The 25,898-nt window shown below is 41.2% G+C and overlaps 2 protein-coding genes across 2 annotated transcripts; one reads left to right on the top strand and one right to left on the bottom strand.

Moving 5' to 3' along the window:
• The first annotated feature begins 9,333 nt into the window (after positions 1-9,333).
• rhot2 (ras homolog family member T2) lies at positions 9,334-19,018 on the top strand. The gene is made up of 19 exons (XM_084139845.1): positions 9,334-9,496; positions 10,518-10,576; positions 11,153-11,234; positions 11,511-11,554; positions 12,585-12,638; positions 12,811-12,863; positions 13,024-13,132; positions 13,322-13,423; positions 13,536-13,634; positions 13,807-13,915; positions 14,068-14,188; positions 14,487-14,571; positions 14,827-14,972; positions 15,147-15,247; positions 16,093-16,223; positions 16,457-16,537; positions 16,635-16,757; positions 16,942-17,144; positions 17,344-19,018. The coding sequence occupies exons 1-19, from the start codon at positions 9,460-9,462 to the stop codon at positions 17,459-17,461; spliced, it is 1,857 nt and encodes a 618-aa protein (XP_083995971.1). The 5' UTR covers positions 9,334-9,459; the 3' UTR covers positions 17,462-19,018.
• A 4,525-nt stretch (positions 19,019-23,543) lies between these two features.
• h1-0 (H1.0 linker histone) lies at positions 23,544-24,985 on the bottom strand. The gene has a single exon (XM_084171344.1). The coding sequence runs from the start codon at positions 24,763-24,765 to the stop codon at positions 24,169-24,171; it is 597 nt and encodes a 198-aa protein (XP_084027470.1). The 5' UTR covers positions 24,766-24,985; the 3' UTR covers positions 23,544-24,168.
• Positions 24,986-25,898: the final 913 nt, after the last annotated feature.

The raw sequence follows: 25,898 nt of genomic DNA, 5'->3' as shown, positions 1-25,898 counted from the left end.
TTGGCAGCGATTGCAGCCTCGAGTCTTGTAGCGATTGACGCTACAAGCTTGGCACACCTGTATTTGGGGAGTTTCTCCCATTCTTCTCTGCAGATCCTCTCAAGCTCTGTCAGGTTGGATGGAGAGCGTCGCTGCACAGCTATTTTCAGGTCTCTCCAGAGATGTTCGATTGGGTTGAAGTTCGGGCTCTGGCTGGGCCACTCAAGGACATTGAGACTTGTCCCGAAGCCACTCCTGCGTTGTCTTGGCTGTGTGCTTAGGGTCATTTTCCTATTGGAAGGTGAACCTTTGCCCCAGCCTGAGACCCTGAGCGCTCTGGAGCAGGTTTTCATCAACGATCTCTCTGTACTTTGCTCCGTCCATCTTTCCCTCGATCCTGACTAGTCTCCCAGTCCCTGCCGCTGAAAAACATCCCCACAGCATGATGCTGCCACCACCATGCTTCACCGTAGGGATGGCTCCAGGGTTCCTCCAGACGTGACGCTTGGCATTCAGGCCAAAGAGTTCAATCTTGTTGTCATCAGACCAGAGAATCTTGTTTCTCAATGTCAGAGAGTCCTTTAGGTGCCTTTTGGCAAACTCCAAATGGGTTGTCATGTGCCTTTTACTGAGGAGTGGCTTCCGTCTGGCCACTCTACCATAAAGGCCTGATTGGTGGAGTGCTGCAGTGATGGTTGTCCTTCTGGAAGGTTCTCCCATCTCCACAGAGGAACTCTGGAGCTCTGTCAGAGTGACCATCGGGTTCTTGGTAACCTCCCTGACCAAGGCCCTTCTCCCCTTCTCCCCCCGATTGCTCAGTTTGGCCAGGCGGCCAGCTCTAGGACGAGTCTTGGTGGTTCCAAACTTCTTCCATTTAAGAATGATGGAGGCCACTGTGTTCTTGGGGACCTTCAATGCTGCAGAAATGTTTTGGTACCCTTCCCCAGATCTGTACCTCGACACAATCCTGTCTCGAAGCTCTACGGACAATTCCTTCGACCTCATGGCATGGTTTTTGCTCTGACATGCACTGTCAACTGTGGGACCTTATATAGACAGGTGTGTGCCTTTCCAAATCATGTCAAATCAATTGAATTTACCCCAGGTGGACTCCCATCAAGTTGTAGAAACATCTCAAGGATGATCAATGGAAACAGGATGCACCTGAGCTCAATTTCGAGTCTCATAGCAAAGGGTCTGAATACTTATGTAAATAAGATATTTCTGTTTTTTATTTTTTTATTAGCAACATTTTCTAAAAACCTGTTTTCGCTTTGTCATTATGGGGTATTGTGTGTAGATTGATGATGATTTGTATTTATTTAATCCATTTTAGAATAAGGCTGTAACGTAACAAAATGTGGAAAAAGGGAAGGGGTCTGAATACTTTCCGAATGCACTGTATATATACAACTAGCTGTTTGTATGTGGCTGCTATGAAAGTGAACTGTGTTTGTGTGTGATCAAGGGTGTATTCATTGTGCCAATTCTCTTGCAAACAGAACGAAACGGGGATAAACATACCTGAACTTGTCCAATGGAAACTCTCGTTTGCAAATGTTGGACTAATGATTACGCCCTAGATCAGCTCAATGCTGGCAAGAGTGTGCAACGCAGTACTGATTGTGTCACTGTCTGTCACCTTGATTACTCAAAATTATCTCGACCTGTGCACCTACGTTGTAAACTTTAATTCCTAGGCTAGGTTGTATTGTAGGAACTTGATGATGGGCACAGGGAAAATTAGAGTGTCATGTAGTAGACTAAACCTATCAATGTTACTTTGAGCTGGGTGAATGTAATATGAATGACAGTCATCCAATATGCTGTAACAGAAGTAAGGCCATGTTCATAAAACTATCATCCTCCCTCATCTTAAACCGCACCGACCATGACTGTTGTGGAACCAAAACATACACAGCCTCTGCTCAACAAACTCGAACTTGAGAATGAATCATTTGGGCTGCAGTTCGCGAACTGTGCTTATCACCCTCACCGCAGTCAAACAATGCATTCCACCAACAGTCGTTCACAATCTAGTCACAACTAGATCTCGTTTAAAATGTATCAAGAAACAGTGGTGTGAAAAGTACCCAATTATCATACTTGAGCACAAGTAAATATACCTTGATAAAAAATGACTAAAGTATAAGTGAAAGTCACCCAGTAAAATACTACTTGAGTAAAAGTCTAAAAGTAGTCTATTTAGTTTTAAATATACTTAAGTATCAAAAGTAAATGTAATTGTTAAAATAGACTTAAGTCTCAAAAGTAAAAATATAAATAATTTCACATTCCTTATATTAAGCAAACCAGACGGCACGATTTTCTTGTTTTTACAATATATAAATATGGATAGCCAGGGGTACACTCCAACACCCAGACATAATTTACAAATGAAGCATTTGTGTTTAGTGAGTCCACCAGATCAGAGGCAGAAGGGATGACCAGGGATGTTCTCTTGATAAGTGAGTGAATCGGACCATTTTCCTGTCCTGCTAAGCATTCGAAATGTAATGAGTACTTTTGGGTGTCAGGTAAAATGTATGGAGGAGAAAGTACATTATTCTCTTTAGGAATGTAGTGCAGTAAAAGTAAAAGTTGTAAAATATAAACAGTAAAGTACAGATACCCCCAAGAAGTACTTAAGTAGTACTTTAAAGTATTTTTAGTTAAGTACTTTACACCACTGTCAATAAATAATCTTATTTGTATGCCTAGCAATCAACAAATGTACATTGTTTAATGCATACGTTTACAAGTCTGTCACCAATGATAGCTCCAATAAGCCCCCAATGGTGAACGAGAGTCTTGTAGAATCATGACTCTTTCAAATTTTCGGTTCATTGTTCGCCGGTAGGGGGTCCTGCGTGCTCTGGGTATCACTGACTCAAATGAACGAAATTAGTTGAAAGATTTGTTCTTTTGACTGAACGAGTTGAAAAGATCAGAGTCAGTAATAAGAGCTGAACTTCCCATACTACCTATATAGAGTACCACAGTATGAGTCATACTACCCATAAAACCTAGCGGTCAAACAGGGACATGGTTCCAATTGTTTTTCCACCAATAGGTGATTTTAGAAACACTTAAATTAAGGGCTGTGTTTCATGTAGGCTTACTCTGGCATGACGTTTTTATAACTGTGTAAATCTCTCTAGGACAAGGTGACTTATCAATATATTCGCCAGTATTTACCCCCCAAAACTGAAATGCTAATTAGCTGCTAGTGTGGGTATTATAAAGAACTACACATGCCATGATGATCTGGACGAGACTGCCCAATCGAGGCAAAGGTTAAGAATCTCTGGATTAACTATCTAATGTTAGTTAAATGTAGTAATTCATAAATTGGCTATATTTCTTTAAATTGACAATTCTGTGAACTGTCTTGTGCAAGTTTTAAATTGACACAATACCCTTTAGCAAAGGCGCCAGCTATATATGATGTTCAGGGATTTGTAGTTTTGCATGATGTCTACTTTGATGCTAATTAGCATTTTCGAATCTGAGTGTAAATAGAGCCAAATATATTGATACAAGTCACCTTGTCCGAGAGATATTTACATGGGTAAGCCTACATGAAACACAGCCCTTATTTGAAGTGTTTCTAAAATCCCCTTTGGGAAAAATGAATGGTGGAAAAACGATTGGAACCATTTCCCTGTTTGACCGCTAGGTTTTATGGGTATTATGACTCCTACCCCTGCACATCGACACGGTACTGGTACCCGGTGTAGCCAAGTCATCATTTCTCATTGTGTATTTATTCCTCGTGTTATTTTTTAAATATTATGTTTCTATGTTTCTCTCTGCGTTGTTGGCAAGGAGCTGTAAGTAAGCATTTCACTGTTAGTCCAACAACAGTTTTTTACGAAACATGTGACAAGTAAAATGTGATTTGATTTTGATTTAACCACTATAAGTTATTAAATAAATTATAACGTTTATCATAACATATTCCATCTGCCTATAAACTGCATGGTTTTCCATGTTTTGGTGGTAGTAACGGTAGGCTACAAGCATCGCGTGACTCCAAGTTTACTGCGACATGTTTTTTCTATCAATATTCGCGCATAAAAGCGTTTCCAACGCAATTGTCGCTTAATCTATTTCACCTACAAAAAATATATATACCACCTTGTCTAGCGTATTTTGTTTAGTCGACATTGTAAAGTTTTACAGACAGATTTGCTGTTTCCATCAGGCCTGACATTACTTTTTTTTTAATGCATCAGGTCATTAATTAGCATGACATGGTTGGATAGAAACCTGGCAAAATTACCCAGAAATGATTTTGATTTAAAAACGTCTTTATTGGGCCTTTAAAGTTTGACTCTCTCTTTCAGATATATGATGGAGATGGACATCTGTGGAGAGGTGGGAACCTGCAGAAATCTGGAGGGCAGCTATGGTGTCAGTGTCTCCCTGGCTTCACTACCAATGGTAACAACCAAACTAAGTATTAAGGTTAGAGAAACATGCTTATGTGTTGGTAGGTTAATGAATTCGAAAACGGTGTGTTTTCTAAAAACTCTTACTCTTCTGTACTCTTAGTTGACCTCCTATGCTTATGAAACCTTCACCCAGCCTACCAGTTACCAGTTTCACAATTGTGGTGTGGGATATAACTGAGATCCTCTGTGCTCACTTTATTGACTTCAGAGCTGAATTGTGACCCGCATGAATCAGAGTCCACCTGGAGAGGTACATTTCTTATGCTTTCAAATTACTACTCTCTGAAAAGGGTACTCGTCTTCATCTTGTTAACCCATTTTTGTTCTTCCCCATTGCCTCTCTTTCTCTCAAACTCTACCAGGTTTTGACATTTTCTTGTCTCTCATGAGAAGCAACTGTTTGACATTGAGTAACATTGGACCTCCTGGATCTGGTGGACCTCCCGGACCATCTGGATCTGCACCTGGTGGACATTCTGGACCAACTGGAGAGGTGCTTGCTTTTGACAGAAAGTCACCACCTTGAACTAAAGTGAATACACACTACCCTGTCTCTGCTGTCTCTCCTCTAAGGAACATGATTGACTTCACTGATGTTCTTCAACTCCAGTCCAATGGTCAAGGTGCTAACAGCAGTAAAGTGACTACACTACTGAGGACAGTGAAATACTCTGTCGGACTGTTCGCCCCACAGCTGAGAGAGAATGAGCACTGAGCAGGAAACACACTCTAACCATACCCTGAACACATGAACTGAGCACATATGGTTCATGCAGGTTACATATTTATGAGAAAGAAATGTCCATTTGTTGCTTTGTGGTGTTCTATGGCCCAGAATTGATTTTTGTCCCTATGTTGTAAAACAGAGGTAGAAGTTGTGGTGAGGAGGGACAGGACACCACCACGAGGACCAGTCAGACTGACCAATGAGAACATCCAACTTGACACCACCTGGGAGATGGTGATCGGAGAGGACAGGAATTACCCAGGTACAGACCCACTCAGCTGCAGTGGCATTATGCTTCTTAGTGACAACAGGCTTAAAGAGGCGAAGCCAACTCCACCCACACTGTATGCTCCTGCATCAGAGATCTGTATATAATGACGAGATGCTCAGGTCTCCACCCTAACTATGGGAGTTGTCCCAAAGGCGGGAAGGCAGGCGACAAGCTTAGGTCAAAAAGAAGCCCATAGAAATGCATTGTTCTTATTTTGGACAGATTTTGGCGAGAGTGAAACCTCTCACTTCACCCTGCTCAGGGGAATCCAAGAGAGAAAGGTGATGCACAACAACACTGTAGAACTACTAAGAGGGAAAGGAGTCTGACAGACTGCACAATAAAACCCCCTGCCTAACAAATATCGTTATTTATGCACGTTAACAATCACTTTGCACTATACACATGGTGATACACATAATATATAAATAATGATTTTTGTTTCTTATATCTCATCCATAACTTTATTGCAGAAATGCACAATTACAGTCTTGATGTTTGTTATTATCGTTTCTCTATGTTGAGTCGACGCGTCATATATTACGTTGTAACAGTCACCGGTATCATTTGACGTTATAATTGAACTAATATCCTTATCTGCAAACAGTCAAAGTTCTAGGTAATGTCTTCTGTTTGTCTCCGCAGTTACCGGCTCCATGTCTGCAGCTTGGAAGCCAGCTGTGTTCTGGTAAAGGAGGTCCGACCGGGTTTCCGTTGTTAAAGTATGGTTCCGGAGGGGAGTTGGAAAGTGCCACCCCTCTGTTCACAACACTTTTTTCCTTCACGTGTTGAAATAGCAAAGTACCTTTCATACATTAATACTGTGTACTGTTAATGATAAAATAACTTTATGTATTTATAATCTGATATAATCATGATCATGTGTATTGAAAATTAATGTTTTGCAAAACTCACCTGGAACTGTCCACTCTCCATACACTGAGTATACCAAACATTAGGAACAACTTCCTAATATTGAGTTGCACCCTCCCCTTTTGCACTCACAACAGCCTCAATTCGTCGGGGCATGGACTCTACAAGGTGTCAAAAGCATTCCACAGGGATGCTGGCCAATATTGACTCCAATGCTACCCACAGTTGTCAAGTTAGCTGGATGTCCTTTAGGTGGACCATTCTTGATACGGAAAACTGTTGAGCGTGAAAAACCCAGCAGCGTTGCAGTTCTTGACACAAAGCGGTGCGCCTGGCACCTACTACCATACCCTGTTCAAAGGCACTTAAATATTTTGTCTTGCCCATTCACCCTCTGAATGGCACACATACACAATCCATGTCTCAATTGTCTCCAGGCTTAAAAATCCTTTAACCTGTCTCCTCCACTTCATCTACACTGATTGAAGTGGATTTAACAAATGACATCAATAAGGGATCATAGCTTTCACCTGCTCAGTGTGTCATGGAAAGAGCAGGTGATCTTAATGTTTTGTATACATTGAAACCCTACCTCTTTAAGGAATACCTGGAATAGTATAAAGTAATCCTACTACTCCCCCACCCCCCCATAAAAAAAAAAGTGGTTGTCCCACTGGCTATCATAAGTTGAATGCACCAATTTGTAAGTCGCTCTGGATAAGAGCGTCTGCTAAATAATGTAAATGTATACTCAGTATATATTCTTGAGGTAAGACTCCCTCTTGTCAGTTTTAGATTTTTTTAATTGATTCATGAGTTTATTTATGTTATGTTCTGTTCAGCACTTTTTACATTTACATTACATTTTAGTCATTTAGCAGACGCTCTTATCCAGAGCGACTTATAGTTAGTTTTTGAATTATTTTTTTAAGTTGAAGCTTTAGGACAGTTTGTTTTCATTTCAATTCAGTTTATTTGTCTATTTTAATACACTATTTGGTTTATCTTCTCCTGGCATAATTTGTATTTTTTTTTGCAAATTGGAGGAATAAAACCCCTAATATTTGCACCCTATCTCAGTGTCTCTCGTTGCCTACTTGGTCATCCATGACATGACAGAGTCTTAGATCTGTGACAGAAACACACTCTAGCCTATGTCATTTTGAGTTGAGTATCCATGTTTAGACGTTCTGTGTTTTGATTCCTCATTGACAGAAAAGTGGCCAGGTGATGTGGATGGGAGTTTCTGTGGTGCTGGCCTGTGTGGTCCTATCCCTGCTTACGGCCTGTGGTGTCGCTCTATCAGCCAAGAAATGCAGTGGAGGCCACCGGCCGCAACAGCATTTTAACCTCAAAAGCACCTCAACTTAAATCAATGTTTTTTCCTGCAATTTCATGCACTAGAACCCATTCATAACATGTTATCAATAGTCTGCCAATAATTTGTCATTATTTGCCATTCTGTATGTTTGGCATTTATTGGTGTATTTCAATTGTCACAAACATGGTCATTGTTTTGGTTCTAAGATTCTCATGCCAATACTTTATTTACTTTCTTGTGATTTTACTAGAGGCAACCCTGACCTATAATGGCTAAAGATAAAGTTGTGGATATATTCTGAACCCCTAAAAATACATACATGTATTACAACATAGATATAACAATAAATTGCAAAGTGAATATTTCAATTGGTCTCAATCTGGCCCTTATTTTACCTTTTTATATGCTGTGCATAACAAATTTAGCCCAGGCCTATGTATATGAAATTGTCTAGTTGGCTGCCTGGAGACCTGGACCATAGATCTGAACAGTGACCAATCTTTGATTTGATTAGTTAGACAATGTGCAGATTACATGGATGTTTTTTAAAGTAAGGCGATAGCCACCATGGCCCACATTTTAGTAATTTAGCAGACGCTCTGGGACTTACAGTTACATTTTAGTCATTTAGCAGACGCTCTGGGACTTACAGTTACATTTACGTCATTTAGCAGACGCTCTGGGACTTACATTTACATTTTAGTCATTTAGCAGACGCTCTGGGACTTACAGTTACATTTACATTTTAGTCATTTAGCAGACGCTCTGGGACTTACAGTTACATTTTAGTCATTTAGCAGACGCTCTGGGACTTACATTTACATTTTAGTCATTTAGCAGACGCTCTGGGACTTACAGTTAGATTTTAGTCATTTAGCAGACGCTCTGGGACTTACAGTTACATTTACATTTTAGTCATTTAGCAGACGCTCTGGGACTTACAGTTACATTTTAGTCATTTAGCAGACGCTCTGGGACTTACATTTACATTTTAGTCATTTAGCAGACGCTCTGGGACTTAGTTACATTTACATTTTAGTCATTTAGCAGACGCTCTGGGACTTACAGTTACATTTAAGTCATTTAGCAGACGCTCTTATCCAGAGCGACTTACAGTTAGTGCATACATTATTTATATTTTTTTCATACTGGCCCCCCGTGGGAATCGAACCCACAACCCTGGCGTTGCAAACGCCATGCTCTACCAACTGAGCTACATCCACAGTTAGTGAGTGCATACATTTTTTTCATACTTAGGTTACATTAAAGAGGGTTTGGTAAGACCAATAAACATATTACCAATACTGATTACCAATTTTGATATTTATAATACAGCATCTGTTTATTGGGAAAAAATTGAAAATAAAATATCTGACATTGTGGGGTCAATAAGTTGGTTGTTTGCTTTTTCTGAGTTTATTTTTTTGACTCAGGCTTGTTTTATTTTTATTTTACCTTTATTTAACTAGGCAAGTCAGTTAAGAACAAATTCTTATTTACAATGACGGCCTACACCGTAGAGTGGGGACATTCTTTAAACCTCTAGTCACTTACTGTACTTGGTACACATAATGTTTTTAGAGTGGGCGAACTTGTAGCTACTGTATGAGATGTAGCTCCTTGCTATGGACGACAGTGGGCGCTATTTTTGGCTCTCGAACCGGAAGCCACTAGATTCCTCCTTGGGCGCTGATAGCTAACTGTAGCTACTAGCTAGCTAGCTGGAATGGGTCCGATAGGTAGCTAGCTACGTGAACTGCGGTTAAAAAGTCAAAATAATTTAGACGCATAAAACCCAGCTTAGTACACTCATTGGAAAAGTGAGCGAACCATGAAACGAGATGTCAGGATACTGTTATTGGGGGAACGTAAGTAAATCCTCTTTTAATATTGACACACCAATTTAGCGCGCTAACGTTAGTTAGCTACTGTACAGTAGCTAACTAACGCGTTAACGTTGCTGGTTACAGACTGCCTGATGGAAAACTTCTGCAGTTTTCTATAAATCTGTATCCAGCTTTTCCCCCGTGAATTACTAGCTAGTTACCTAATGTTATAGCATTGGCAGCCATCCCATCATTATGTTTTAGCTACATAACATAGCTAGTGTAATATTAGCTAGTTAGCCAGCACCAAATCTGACAGTACTAGTAGTACGTGTTGTTTTGCACATGCACTTACTGTACTAGCCGACGTTAGCTAGCTAGCCAAGTTAGTAGCTAGGTAGAACTATTTAGCTAGCTAGTTAGCTGTCAAAATGTTTTCTCATGCGTTAGCTATCTATCTAACAAGATACCTTGCCACCATCAAGTGTGCTAAAGAGGATGTTTCTTGTTTGGCATGTTTTGTTGACAATATTGGTGGTTGGTTGTTGGAAAAAAAAAACAGATATATTCTAGCTACTTAGCTAACTGTTACAAGTAACTTCCAAGTATTTTCCTAATAATTATCTTTGTATCCCTAGCTGCATTGTAACGTTGTAGCTCCTTTGATTGCCCCTCTATTTGAATAGGCCTAAGGCATTCCCACAGACCTATTCATGAACACTGAACCAACCTATCGTGTCCAGGATGTGGAAACTCAACAAGAGAATGTCAGAGAGAACCCCTTATCAGGCCATACTCTGTGGTTAATCAAATAAAGACATTTAACTAGCTAGTTATAATAAGATCATTAAGTCACACTTCATCATTCAACCTATACTACATTTAGACTTAGGTCTTAGTTATAGTTCAGCTTAAGTATTAGCACCCCATGTAATCCAGCTCTGTCTACATATGAGCTGGAGAAAGTGATCTATTTACCTGGGGGTATGACCTCAAGGTGAAGTGTGTTTTTGCCTCCTTTTTCAATAATGTCTCATTCCACTTTTCACCCCTCTGTCAACAGCTAAGGTGGGAAAAACATCACTCATCATGTCATTGGTTGGGGAGGAGTTTCCTGAGCATGTAAGTGTAGCTATGACTGTACATTCCCACTGGTTTATTTCTCAGTTTTGTCTGCAGTGCTGACACGTCTAACAAATTATACCCACCAAATGCAAACACTACATTGATGACTAAATAGTCAGTTAATTTATAAAATATGTATCCACTGGCTACTACTACACCGTACATGAGCAGTAATCTCATTGACTTGCGCACACATTGTCTGCTATCTACACCACAGTGCACAGAGGGTGTCTCTATTCAGTTTGGTGTCGGCGAAAACCATCAACTGTGAAAGTGTGATTGTTAGGGAAAATGAACCACCACTAGTACAATATTCCCATCCTGTTTATTTTGCATTTATAAGCACTCATTATTGTAATATTGTACTCATAATATGCCACTTCCCTCCCCCTCATCTCATCCAAAAAAGATGGAGGATAATTTCCAAGTCATTTTTCCAGTCTCAGACAGTGCAATGCCTAAACACTCCCCACACTCTGACCATGAAGTTAATTTCAGCCTGTCAGTTCCAGGCTAATTAAAGGTTAATGGAGTCCCTCTGTCAGACCGTTGAATCTGTGTAATCCCCCTTAGGTGCCCCTCCGAGCTGAGGAGATCACTATCCCAGCCGATGTCACTCCAGAGAAGGTGCCCACACACATAGTGGACTACTCAGGTGAGGCGCTGCTCGCTCAGTGGCCTAATACACTGAACCCACCACTCACTCTCTTGCTGTAGTCTCTGTCTGTGTATGTGCCTGTGCATCTCTCTTTATAAAGACCAAATATCTCCCTAGCCACCAGAATGTCTTGTCTGCAAGCTAACAGAATGGCTGATTACGTGTAATTGCATGATTATCAGTCCAATTCAGTGCTGCTGCTGATGTAGTGCTGTAACTGTTATCACCTGGTTATCAGTTGATTAAATTGAGTGCATTGTTTTGGCCCTACAGAAACGGAACAGACTGATGAGGTCCTCAGAGAGGAGATTATCAAGGTAAGGCTAGTTCTCAGTGTTGACCCACCTTATCACTAGCTGAACGTTCAGAGGTGAAGTTTCCCCTAGGTGCAGATCTAGGATCAGCTTCCCCTCCCTCAATCCTAACCTTAACCATTGTTGGGTAAAATACTAAACTGACCCAAGATCAGTGTCTAGTGGAAACTTCACCCTAGACTTAGCTGAACAGGTAGTGCTGAGCTATTAACCGAAATGTCTGTTATTTTTCAGTTTTTAAACAACTAATTGACTGATGTCGGTTCAATTATTCCATGTAGTTTTTTTCTGTACGCTCAATGCGCAGAAAACATGAACATTTACTACAATGACCATAATCCATTGCGTGGCTACTTGTCTGGTCTGTGTTTCTTTTATGCCACGTAAGAGATAGAAGTATGTGCGATCAAGAGGGGATACATAGAGAGCAGTTGCTTTGCGAAGTATTGTTATTCAGCAGTCATAAAAGTATGCCTTATTTACTTTGAAGAACTACTAAAATAGTGATTTTGTCAGACAGCATAGGCAGCATCTCTATAGAGATGAGATGAAGACTTGGAATGAAATAATAGTAAACAAATGTAATATACACAACAACAGAAATATTTATTAAAGGAAAGTAATGTGAATAACTGATGGTTAATAAGTGATAAGCAGTAATGAACAGTCACTACCATCATGGGACTTTTATTAATTGTTTTATTCTGTGTTACAGCATTCATCCCACATAATGCATAGTGCATTACGAAATCGTGATAATTTTTTTATAATCGAACCGAACCCGAACAGACCTCAAAATGCACTAATTGCTCAGCACTATGAACAGGAGAACCATCTGTGGATGACCACCAGTTGATCTCACCTCATTATTTAATAATGTGTTGTAGTGAGTATGTGTTGTAGTGAGCCTTGACCAGCTGTACCTTACAAATTCACAATCATTTGAGTTCATTTGGAGAATGTGTTCGATTGTGTGCTTTAGTTGATGATAAAGACTTTGCATTCCAACCATGATTTCTTAAAACTCATGCAGGCCAATGTGGTGTGTGTGGTCTATGACGTCACCCAGGAGGAAACGATAGACAAGGTACCCTCTCTCACACGTCTTAAAAATGTCCTTCTTAGAGAAACCAATATGGAAGCATTTGGCATGGTATAACAATAATTTGTATAATGTAGCCTACAGTATGGGACCAATATGATAAATTAGAGATTTTATTAGTGTTTTGTTATAATTTCATATGCTTCTCACCTTTCAGATCCGAACAAAATGGATCCCCTTGGTAAATGGCGAAGCAGAGAAGGGGAATAAGTATGTATATACTGTTGTTTAAATTACATGTGCTTGTGCTTAGGAGCTTGTGTGCGTTGTCTTTGCCTGAAAGTGTTGTGCTTGAACTAGCCTCTTTGGCCTTTGTGTCATAAAACATTAGATATCTTTGATCTTAAATTCATTCCTTATGATGTCACAGAGTTCCCATAATCCTAGTGGGGAATAAATCGGACCTTCGCTCTGGGAGCTCCATGGAGACCATTCTACCTATCATGAACCAGTTCTCTGAGATTGAGACCTGTGTAGAGGTGGGGCTCGCATCTCAAACTCACTCTCTTCAGCTGCCTCCCCACTCACTCACTCAACGCAATGAGGACCTGATTTCACACCAATAATTACGTGCACCGATCTTATGCAAACAATAATTAGTCAAACTGTTTTTGTTTGAACACACCTATGATTGGGCAAACCTGATGTTTTGACTTTCCTCTCCCAAGTGTTCTGCCAAGAACCTGAAGAACATCTCTGAACTGTTCTACTACGCTCAGAAGGCTGTGCTCCACCCCACCGCCCCGCTCTACGACCCGGAAGACAAACAGGTCAGCCATTTTGAGGATAGCTTTAGCTTATACCTTTGGAATGACCTGGTTTTATTGTGGAGTCTCGCTTTGTTGAGTGTTAACTGTGTCTGTGTGCTGATGTTACTTCCAGTTAAAGTCAATGTGTGTCCGAGCACTCAGCCGAATCTTCAGCATCTCAGACCAGGACCATGACCGCATCCTCAGTGACACTGAACTCAACTGCTTCCAGGTGAGAATCAAATAACACTCATCCATCCATCCATGAATCTATTAATAGATACATGCGCGCACCACGTACATGCGTAGAGATAAAAATCAATTGCAGGTCAGGTGTAAGACTGGCCAGGCCATTCGAACAGCCGGGTATAGTTTTAACTCAATGCGTGTGTGCGGTTCCTCAGAAATCGTGCTTCGGGAACCCTCTAGCCCCCCAAGCTCTGGAGGACGTGAAGACGGTGGTGTGGAAGAACACGAGCGACGGGGTGCAGGATAACGGCCTTACCCTGAACGGTGAGGGATGAACCTACAGTGAGATGGCTCAGCCTTTAATGATATAGGACGTGTTGGGTTTAGCCTCTGTTGCTAGTAGTGGCAATAGTTAGTAGGGAGCCTATGTGATAAGATAGAACAGACATGATTCTAATTGTATCCTCTACCACCAGGCTTCCTGTTCCTCAACACGTTATTCATCCAGAGGGGTCGGCACGAGACCACGTGGACCATCCTGAGGAAGTTTGGTTACGATGACTCGCTGGAGCTGACGGATGACTACCTATACCCACAGTATGTGTTCTGGCTCCACTACTGTATGTTTCTGACCCACTCACAGACATATGGTAGAAACATTTGGTTACCTCCCCTATGTTGTAATGTGATATTGAAGATGATACTGCACAAGTATTGTCACACAGGTTTTTGGTGTGTCAGAGTTTTCCAGAAAACATCCTGCCCTTACACGATTTATGTTCATTTATCAAGCCAGAGCGGTAGATCGTCTGTTAGCTAAACCTCAGACCAGTAGTGTCTTGTGTGTGTACGGTAAGCCCAGGTATTTATATGACTGTTTGTTGTGTGTTGCCAGGCTACGGGTGCCCGTGGGCTGCACTACCGAGCTCAATCATCTGGGTCACCAGTTTCTCCAGAGGCTTTTTGACAAGTATGACGAGGTGTGTGACCGCCTCAGTGGCCATCAATCAGGAAGTCAATTTATATCCATCTGTCTATTTGTCAACAAAGCACTAAGCAGGTTATATTTTAAGTGTAAAGAGAATACACATTTTTAAGTGGAAATCCCCAGTTCATTTTAAGCATTAAAATTGACCCCCACTCTAACAACATGGCTGTTTTTAGGGCTGCTGAAAGTTTGTTAGGACTTAATGGGGCGTTTTACCCCTCTATCAATATATATTTTTTTACTCCAGGATAAGGACTCTGCCCTCTCTCCTGCGGAGCTCAAGAATCTCTTTAGTGTGTTTCCCTACATGCCCTGGGGCGCAGACGTGTACACGGCGGTCTCAACCACAGACGAGGGTTACATCTCTAATCATGGCTACATGTGTCAATGGACGTGAGTATTGGGGGTTTTTATGTTTAGAATTTATGGGGTTTTTTATGTTTAGAATTTCAGTGTAAGCAGGTCCGTGAGTATAAATGAATGTGTTAGGGTATTTAGGTTAGGACAATGAGTGTTCCTATTCTGTTCTCCTCTAGCTTCACTAATGTGACTTCCCTCCATATACAGGCTTTCAGCATACCTTGACATCCATCGCTGTCTGGAGTTCTTGGGATACCTGGGCTACCCTATTCTCACTGAGCAGGACTCCCAAACCACTGCAGTCACAGGTCTGTGTCTGTATGCATTTTTTTTTAGATTGCTGCAAGTAGCCTCTCTAGGAAGATAGACTGTATGTTAACTAGATCCTATAATCCTAGCGCCATAGTAAACCTCACTCGCTGTACATAGATTAGGATTAGAACTATAATCTGGTTCAGTAAAGGCCCTACAGACAGAATTATATACAGTAAATGTATGCCTTCTGAGGATGTACAATGACACTGAAGGGTCAACTTTGAATATGCTATTTGACTGGTGTGAAGACTTGAGTGTGTGGTGTAGTTATTATATGCGCTGCTAACACAACATTTACACATTATTTGAGGGTACCAATAATAATGCCATAGTCGCATTCCTTCAATTGGTCAATTAGTAAATTAACTTCAACCCACCTTCCAGTGAAACCTAGTGGGATTGGTTAAAGCTCAAACTTGTATCCACAAGGGTGCTTCTAGAACGCTGGTTGGTGTGAGTAAAAATGAGGGCGTGGCTGCATGGAGTAGCAGGATTAGGGTAGGGTGAGGTAAGAGTCTCACGCACTCAGCCTGTGCCGCAGGGTTGAGCAGGTTTAGCTGACCCTGCTATAAATGTGGGAATGGTCCAACCACCTTAGATCCGATTCTACATTTCCCCCACGTTACCCACAAGGGGAAATATGATTATGTTTGAAATGCTTTGATAGTACTCCATCTTATTAATCAATGGTTCCCTGTCCTGATATGTCTGTCTGTTGGTGTATGTGTACTCCCTTTGTTTTCGGTGTGTGCGTTGGCACTGTCTGTCTGTGTGTGTGTGTGTGTGTGTGTGTGTGTGTGTGTGTGTGTTGGCCCTGTCCGTGTGTGTCCCTCTGCAGTGACGCGGGAGAAGGCTGTGGACCTGGAGAAGGGCCAGACTCAGCGATCAGTGTTCCTATGTAAGGTGATCGGACCGCGGGGGACTGGGAAGTCTGCCTTCCTCCAGGCCTTCTTTGGCCGAAATACAGCGGTACGATCATCTCGCTGTTGTTTACCTGTTATTTAGACTAAATAGCGATACAGAATCACACATTGCTGGAGGAACTGTTTAGTACTTTGTTACTAGTAGTACGCCTTGAACTCTTCATTGTAAAACCATTCCGCTTCATCAATATGTGTTCGAGCTGAGATGATGTTGAAAACCCCAACTACTAGCATTACTATAACTAATGATGAGAGTAACAGTCGGTGTGTTTGTTTCAGAGAGAGGAGCGTTCCACCGGTGCCTTTTCCTTCTACACCATAAACACTGTCCAAGTTAGCAACCAGGAGAAATTCCTCATTGTGAGTTCCTTACCTTTTACTTTGACCTCAACTGTGACCCCTGACCTTTGGTAGAGTACAGTAGCCTCACCTCCCATCTGTCGTCTTCCCCTGGCAGCTCTACGAGGTGGACGTGGAAACAAAGTTCCTGAAGGAGTCGGACGCGGCGTGTGACGTAGCCTGTCTCATGTATGATGTCAGCGACCCCCACTCCTTTGACTACTGTGCCAGCATCTACAAGGTGTGTGGCATCTCACGTCTTCTTCAGAGCTTCTCTGGTTTTCACAGATAGGATCAGGAATCTGTTCTTCAATGTTTCACTCTTCTCTTTTTCTCTTCCTCCCTCTCTTTCTTCCCCACATCCTCTTTCTCTTCGCCATATCCCATTCTTCTTCATCCACATCGGTCTACTTTCCTTTCTGTAGCAACACTACATGGACAGCAATATTCCCTGTGTGATGGTGGCCTCCAAAGCGGACCTCCCCGAGGTGAGACAGCTCCACGGGATGACCCCGGCAGAGTTCTGCTACAAACACCGACTGCCTCCGCCGCTCCCCTTCTCCGGCCTGTCCCTGGACTCCACCAGCAAGAACATCTACACCAAGCTAGCTTGGGCCGCCATGTTCCCGTACGTATTAGTTCTCTGACTGTCACATTTGGCAATCTGTTGGTCACTCTGTTTATCACTCACCATTGAATCTATAGTTTGGCGATTCAGTGTTGAGAAACTAGACATTCGTGTCACTTTTTTTCATACGCTGTAGTAGTCGGCACCTTTATGAGGTTTCATATGTCAGTTCATTGATGCCTTTGTCTCCCCTCCACAGACACCTGAACGGCTCCGACATGAGCAACACATCCTTCTGGCTGAGAGTGACGCTAGGAGCAGCAGTGGTCGCGGTCCTAGGCTTTGCAATGTACAGAGCTTTCGCCCGACAGAAATGACTGGGGTCCTGACTGGAGCCCCCCTTCCCTCTTTTTCCCTCAACCCTAATCTCTAGACCAGCCTTCAAGACCAACCCTCCAGACACACTCCAGACCAACCGCCTAGACAAACTAGACCAGACAGACAAAACAGAGATCAATTTTACTTCGTCATCATTTATACCCTAACCTCCCCTCTCCTTGTCTTTGCTCTACTCTTCCAGTCTACTCCACTTAGTCACGTCTTCTTGACTGACTGACTAATTATCTCAGTCAAAATGGAGGCACGTGACCATATCTCTCACCCTCTCCTGACCTCTTGCTCGCTCTGCCTTATGGTGTCAAAATCCAGGCTAAGGAGGTAGCCTCGCTGTGCGCAATGGCAACGCAACGATTCCCCCAAGAGCTGCTACGAATATGTGGGTGCTTTATCAAATGAGGATATGCAGATACAAGGAAGAGATACATTTCAAACCCAATACTTATCGACAATCATCCACAAGGTGTTCAGGAGAATGGATAGATAGGTTTTATTTTTAATGTGTGGTCTTGTCTAAGGAAAAGAACCTCCAAAATGTAATAGCAATTTGGAAGAAAATATCAAACTTAAAAAAGGCTGGTGCTGGTTAGAAACCAAAGGGCATAATGGCAAATTCAAACAGTCCATATCATGAAGGGGGGGGTTGAAGACAGATGGCCTGAATGCATCTGTCAGACAACCCCAAGCCTTAGAGCACCAGCTATGGAGGACCCTGCTGCAAGGACGTAACAGAGCAACAGACACTGAGCGGGCACAGGAAGTCCCCTGCAAAAGCTTAAGACTTGTCTTCCCATTGACCAAGCCACTGAGATAGACATTCAGACGTAATTTGCCAAATACAGAAGCCTCCCTCTTACGGACCGTTCCAGTAAAATACATGCTATCACTCCTTTAGCCTCTGCTACAATACTACGGTTGTGGGTGAAATTAACTAGATAGGTTTATTTATGGAAAAAAATAAAATGTTGAATACAAAATAGCAGTAGTTGTGGCTTGCCAGAGTAGAATTGAGAAGGAAGCAATGTCTTGTTGTGCATTGAGAGAAGTTACTATATTGTATTAGATTGATGAAAAAGCCACGCTGAAGTGTGTAATGCATCCTCCTTACTCAAAGAAATCAGTAATGTTAAAACATCTGAATAAGACTAGACTAAATCCTGCCCCGTGCAAATTAACGCTTCAAATGATCATTATAAGAAAAATATCTGCCTTCCCTGGTCTTGGCTTTTATGTGCATTCACCACAAATTGGAACTTAGGCCCCAAAGTTTATTTCTGCTAAATCAGCCATGTGTGTGGGTGCACATGTCCATTTGCATGTGTGCATACATGGACCTGTGTGTCAAGATTTTGATTGTATACTTAATTTGTCCTTTTTTTCTCTCTCTTTTAAAATATGGGAATCACTCATTTTTATCAGTTGATTATTTTAGTTGGGGACCTACTATTGCCACAGAAAAAGTAATGTGGGTCTTATTGATTGAAAGTGATATAAAACAACTAAAGTGAATTGCTAAATAAAACAAAACGAGGATTGTTGACAGTTTTGCCAAACATTGATCCTTGACTGTCTGACTGTTGGAGTATTGGTGTGTGTGTGTGTGTGTGTGTGTGTGTACATCAGAAGCGGTGCATGAGTAAAATCACTGGGGAAGCCCCCCCCCCCCAAAAAAAAGAAGCCATATTACAACGTACATTACCAGTCAAAGGTTTGGACACACCTTCTCATTTAAGGGTTTTTCTTTATTTTTACTATTTTCTGCATTGTAGAATAATAGTGAAGACATAAAAACTATGAAATAACACATATGGAAACATGTAGTAACCAAAAAGTGTTAAACAAATCAAAATATATTTTATATTTGAGATTCTTCAAATAGCCACCCTTTGCCTTGATGACAGCTTTGCACACTCTTGGCATTCTCTCAACCAGCTTCACCTGGAATGCTTTTCCAACAGTCTTGAAGGAGCTACCACATATGCTTAGCACTTGTTGGCTGCTTTTCCTTCACTCTGCAGTCCGACTCATCCCAAACCATCTCAATTGGGTTGAGGTCGGGGGATTGTGGAGGCCAGGTCATCTGATGCAGCACTCCATCACTCTCCTTGGTAAAATAGCCCTTACACAGCCTGGTGGTGTGTTGGGTCATTGTCCTGTCGAAAAACAAGTGATAGTCCCACTAAGCCCAAACCAGAAGGGATGGCGTATCGCTGCAGAATGCTGTGGTATCCATGCTTAAGTGTGCCTTGAATTCTAAATAAATCATAGACAGTGTGTCACCAGCAAAGCACCCCCGCTCAATAACACTTCCTCCTCCATGCTTTACGGTGGGAAATACACATGCGGAGATCATCCGTTCACCCACACCGCGTTTCACAAAGACACGGCAGTTGGAACCAAAAATCTCCAATTTGGAATCTCCAACTTTCCACCGGTCTAATGTCCATTGCTTGTGTTTCTTGGCCCAAGCAGGTCTCTTCTTCTTATTGGTGTCCTTTAGTAGTGGTTTCTTTGTAGCAATTCAACCATGAAGGCCTGATTCACACAGTCCCCTCTGAACAGTTGATGTTGAGATGTGTCTGTTACTTGAACTCTGTGAAGCATTTATTTGGGCTGCAATTTCTGAGGCTGGTAACTCTGGGTCTTCCATTCCTGTGGTGGTCCTCATGAGAGTCAGTTTCATCATAGCGCTTGATGGTTTTTGTGACTGCACTTGAAGAAACTTTCAAAGTTCTTGAAATGTTTCATATTGACTGACCTTCATGTCTTAAAGTAATGATGGACTGTCGTTTCTCTTTGCTTATTTGAGCTGTTCTTGTCATAATATGGACTTGGTCTTTTACCAAATAGGGCTATCTTCTGTATACCCCCCCCACCCCCCACCTTGTCACAACACAACTGATTGGCTGAAATGCATTAAGAAGGAAAGACATTCCAAAAATTAACTTTTATTAAGAAGGCACACCTTTTCATTTAAATGTATCCCAGGTGACTACCTCATGAAGCTGGTTGAGAGAATGCCAAGAGTGTGCAAAGCTGTCATCAAGGCAAAGGGTGGCCATTTGAAGAATCTCAAATATACAATATATTTTGATTTGTTTAACACTTTTTTGGTTACTACATGATTCCATATTTGTTATTTTATAGTTTTGATATCTTCACTATTATTCTACAATGTAAAATGTTTTACAAATAAAGAAAAACCCTTGAATGAGTAGGTGTGTCCAAACTTTTGACTGGTAGTGTATGTGTTGTGACAATTGCGTTGTTTGCTCTATAACCTGTTAATTCATATGCCTTGCGACTGTGATATATAGGCCTAAAGGCAGAGACAATAAGAAGACAGTGGCAGAATAAATTCAACCACACCTTTTGTTTTATCACAAAATCGGATAGCAACCTCTGTCCAGTGAAGTCCACAAAGCATATTGCATGTCCAGTAAATGACCTACAGCATGGTCAAGCAAGTTAATGTTGCCGACATTTTCGGACCACTAAACAACTATTGATTTAGAACCACAGAGAGTTACCGCAAGTTGCAAAGAAAACAGGAGCTGCCTCCACTATTCCAGCACCATTTGAACTTCAACATTTCGACATCATCAAATCAACTCTGCTTAGTCTAACACAGTGACAACTAAAAGATACCAAAAACAATTTAGTCCAATCAACATAAACTAAATATGTTGCTGTCCATGGTTCTGATTTCTGTGTGCGTGTGTGCGTTCGTGCAAGTAGAAAAACATGTTGACTCACCCTACTTGTAGAGAAACACCAATGCCATCCTCCTCTTTCATGTTGACGAAACGGTCCATCACGCTGTCCTATGCTACCTGGCTAAATTGCTTGCTCGCTAGCCTAACTTCCAATCATGGGCAACGTTAGCTAGTTAACATTAGCCTTCTACATCTAGCTACATATTGAACTTCCATCCTCTCAGGCCAGGGGCACAACAATGTATGAATTAATGGTTGGATCAGAATCACAGTTATAATAATTTGCCAGTATGGAGAATTAGGTAAAACCACAAGTCCAAATCCCTATCTCCATCTATGGCTAATTAAGGAAAGGGCCAATTTTAGCTAGCTATCTACTGGAGGAAAACAACACAACGAGATGCAACAATTCCATTTTTTTTCTGTCAATGATGTATGCTCTCAATGGGATTTGATAGGAGTGACGCCAGATCCAAGCTGGCTCCCCTTGGCACTTTTTTTTGGTGCCCCAGGACCATTCACAGTTAAGCTCGCTCAGTTTAGCTCAATGCTGATTGTTTTTCAAGGGAGGCCAGATGCTCGCCGGCTTCCCTTGCCTTCAATGCTACGAGCGACAACAATGTAATACTCGTTTGGACCAGACAGCATCAGATAGATGGCCTACACTTAGAGAGATAGAGGGGCGCTGTTTCGCTCGTTTGGATGCTTTCTCCTGTGAGATACATTCAGCCTCTTGCGAATTGAAGGAACATTACATAGATTGTGTGCAGAACTCCACATAATTATACAGGTTTTACATAAATGCATTGATAATATGGTAGATGGTCTGGCCTAACAGAATGATGTGACTGGTTATGCTATCAGAACTAATTTTTTTTAAATAAGTTCTGAGGTACCCTCTGCATATTTACTTATTTTTTCGCGCTCTTTTGCACGTGAGCAGTTGGCATCCTCTGAATTTAATTAGGGCACTTTGCGGTTACGCATACTAGACGGGCATGTCACTATATTGTGACCAAAAACTTTCACAAATTGAATAACGGCAACCTTTAAAAAAAAAAAATATATATATATATATATATATATATATATATATATATATATATATATATATATATATTATATTATATTTGGAATTAACTTCTGTCTCGACTCCAGTGCGTGTTTGCCATGAATGACTGCTGAACGCAAAATAGCTGTTGACTTAGCCTACCTTGGCCACCGCCAGGTGACAAATTTAAATGGTAGGATAGGCCTACCAGGCCAACCGAGAGTGTTTCCTTTTTTACAAGCAGTAAGTAGCATAGGTGAATAACTGCAATATTGATGTTTAAAGTTAAAAAGTAATAGAAAATAAATGCTAGACTACTTTGACGAAAAGAACGTTTGTATATTATTGTCCTTTTAACAGGTTTCTAACTGCTGCACCGAAAACCGCCTGAAAATATGGAGAGCGACCAGGAGATGGAAGTATGGAGTTAACTTCAGGTAGGAAAAAAACTGTTTTCTTTAGGGGTGGCATCCAATACCCATCTGCACTGTACAGTAGGACAGAGAAAAGCGGTAGCTTAAAACAGATGCTCCGCTCAACAAAGAATGTTACTTCACCTATAGTTTAGGCCTACATTACAGAGAAATGATACAAGGAAATTAGCGAAGGATGCTTCTTTAGCGCGACTCAGTTCCTGACCTTTTGATCGGGCTCATGGGCTTGGTTCAGGATTTGGAAAATGTACTTTCTTTAAAGGTGTACCTTGAGAATATAAATTACAAGTCTAGTTTATTTAACAACACTGTTTTTTTAATACTCCGTAATTTGTTGGTAATTGATAGGCACATGTTCTAAAACTATAATAGCTTTGTCAGTTTGTGTAGGTAGTGTTATGTATGGTTGTAGTGTTGGTTGATGTCTGTTTTTGTCTTAAACGTGATGCCCTAACTGTAGCGTAGGCCTACATGTGGTCAATAAAATAAAATAAAAAGCATTGAAGTGGGCTTTCTAGGACCCCAATTATAAGTTATTTAATCATATAGGGTATTTTTACGTCTACGGTAGCTAATAGTTTCAGTCAGACCGCATTCATAATTCATTCATTATGTTACCAATTTGGATACGGGGGCGCATAACTTCACACGAGTCGAACATTTCAGCTGGTTGCAGATGTCAAGGAAGCTCTCTTTTTGACTCGTTTTATATGCGTAGAATTTAGTTAATAATTTTTTCATTCTTCAATAGCCCCTCGATTACTTTATCTGTGCAATTCATTCAAATAAGTGTTGAGAACGGTAGCTATTTACAGACATGTACGCCTAAGCATGCTTAAAATGCGCGTAAAGTTGTGACACATTAAGATGAGAAAAGTTTATTGTATTACAGTATAAACAGTTTCAAAAGTAATGCAATACAGTTTATTACAAATATACTGAATTAATTGAACATGGTTGGTTTTCAAAGTAGTAGCATGAATTAATTGAACATGGTTGGTTTACAAAGTAGTAGCAATGAGTCCGCATTTAGAGCCATTACGCGTCACTTGAAAATCTTGCTGACGTCCATTGTCTACACAGTTCTATACATTGTATAGTTGAACAATGCTCGCTATTGAAACAATTGTATTTTCAAAATGACCTCGTGCAAAGAGAACAATAACTATTCACATGTTCCAATAGCCTAAACAATAATAATTCCAGATTAGTGTCACATATTTTCTAACAGGTCCATATGCTACAGGTTTCCAAGGATCGCAGAGGAATAATAGCCTACATAGTAGCCCAACAATTAATGCTGTCACACACAAATGCTTTAATTCCAGACCCTCTTTTACAGCATAAATGGAGTGGAAAACAATAGGTAAAAACGTATAAGTTCGCATGAGACAATACAAAAATAATATTACATATACGAAAAACATTTCCTCAAAGTATTTACAGTGACTTTTATTATAATAACAAGTTGTCTCTGAAATGTCCATTTACTTCTTCTTTGCGGCTTTCTTGGCTGCGGCCTTGGGTTTGGGTTTCGCAGCTTTGGCCTTCTTGGGTTTCGTTGCCTTGGCAGGCTTGGCCACCATGGTTTTCTTTGCTACTTTCTTAGGCTTTGGTGCCGCTTTCTTCGGGGACTTTTTCACTTTCTTCACTGCCACTTTTGCTTTCTTGGCTTTTGCTGGTGATTTGGCCACCTTCTTGGGCTTTGCTACCTTCTTGGGCTTGGCAGCTTTCACAGGCGACTTCTTTACTTTCACAACGGCTTTAACTTTAGGTGCCTTTTTGGTGTCCTCTGCTTTAGCCAGTTTGAAGGAGCCTGACGCGCCGATGCCTTTGGTGTGGCGCAGGACCCCTTCACTCACCATCCTCTTCAGGGACAGCTTAATCTGAGAATCGGCATTGTCCCCCACCTTGTAGTGGCTTTTGATGTACTTCTGGACAGATTGTCTGGACGCTCCTCCACGGCTTTTGTCTGCATGGACGGCTGCCTTAATCATATCCGAGTATTTCGGGTGTGAAGCATGTTTCTTGGGTGCCTTCGTCTTTTTTGCCTTTGGGGCTGGAGCTGCCGCCGTCTCTGCCATAGTTGACTCTTGAGAGTTGTTGAATTCTGTGAGAATATGCGGGTTCAGTTCAAGTATTCCCGTCTGTCACAGAGCGTCAAAAGCTGCTAAATTAATATATCCTAACTTGTAATGTTCCTGGAAAGGTCCGGATTTGCTATACGCAGAGCTTTATAATACAAGAAGTGACTGTAAATTTGCCATCACAGCTGATTCTCTATTAAGGCATCTTATTCTACAAACGTTCCTCTGACTTTATGAAGCGGACGCGCGGACGTGATTGAGAACACCAACCGCCAGCAGCTGATCCAGCAAGCTCCATGGAACTCACGTAGTCCCGTTTGTGTTTCTTCATCCTCGAACTCTTGCTAAATTTAAAAAGTATTGAGTTGCATATGTCTACAAAATCGACTGGCTTGAAAGTAGACACTTTGTGCTTCACGGGCATATTAATATTTTGATATAATTCGCTGACCGATAAACTTTTATTTCCTGAAAACCTACCCGAAGCACTGCGCGTTGTGATCAATATTGCAGAATTCCTATTAAATTGACCCAAACAGACAGAACCGACGATACAAATGACGAATGCATAATGAAAATGAATCAATACATTAACGAATGCACATGGGTTGACCGGTGCAACAGCTCGTTTTTGCTTTTAATACACCGATATAATTTTCGAACTAACACAGCCCGGCCATTGACTTTGAGTGACGTGGTCGAGATTATTTACTGTTAAACCTCCTATAAATAAATGACAGAATATCTGATGTATGGGTAAAGCATCTGATGTTAATATAGATTTATATAGGCTTTAGTGGAATGGTTACGTTTCATTTCTTTGATGTTTTAAGGCAGAATTGGTAATAAACAAACTGGCACTATGCTCCTCGCGACAGTGATCCATTGTCAGGAAAGTTGCCAACACATCCAAAGATCTGCTTCTCTGATAATAATTCACGGAATTTGTCCACATTTTCATCAAAGAAACATGATTATCTGATATTTGACGGGGTATTCGCTCAAGTGTGTGTGACTACAATCTTCACTAAACTAAACCTATCATTTAGCGTAGGGCGCATTGATGACATTCTTTTGTTCAGTGGCTGGTAGGCTATAGGAGCGTCGACTGAACGACATGACTACGCTTG

Source organism: Coregonus lavaretus (genome assembly GCF_964263955.1).
Source record: "Coregonus lavaretus genome assembly, chromosome: 1".
NCBI classification, from domain to species: domain Eukaryota; kingdom Metazoa; phylum Chordata; class Actinopteri; order Salmoniformes; family Salmonidae; genus Coregonus; species Coregonus lavaretus.
The sequence above is the reverse complement of the archived record's forward strand: the minus strand, read 5'-3'. Positions and strand labels throughout refer to the sequence as shown.

Coding starts and splice junctions, on each gene's coding strand:
- rhot2 (XM_084139845.1), top strand. CDS start 9,460: ATGAAACGAGATGTCAGGATACTGTTATTGGGGGAAC. Junction 11,555..12,584: donor TCAGAGAGGAGATTATCAAG/GTAAGGCTAGTT, acceptor AAACTCATGCAG/GCCAATGTGGTGTGTGTGGT. Junction 15,248..16,092: donor CCAAACCACTGCAGTCACAG/GTCTGTGTCTGT, acceptor GTCCCTCTGCAG/TGACGCGGGAGAAGGCTGTG.
- h1-0 (XM_084171344.1), bottom strand. CDS start 24,765: ATGGCAGAGACGGCGGCAGCTCCAGCCCCAAAGGCAAAAAAGACGAAG.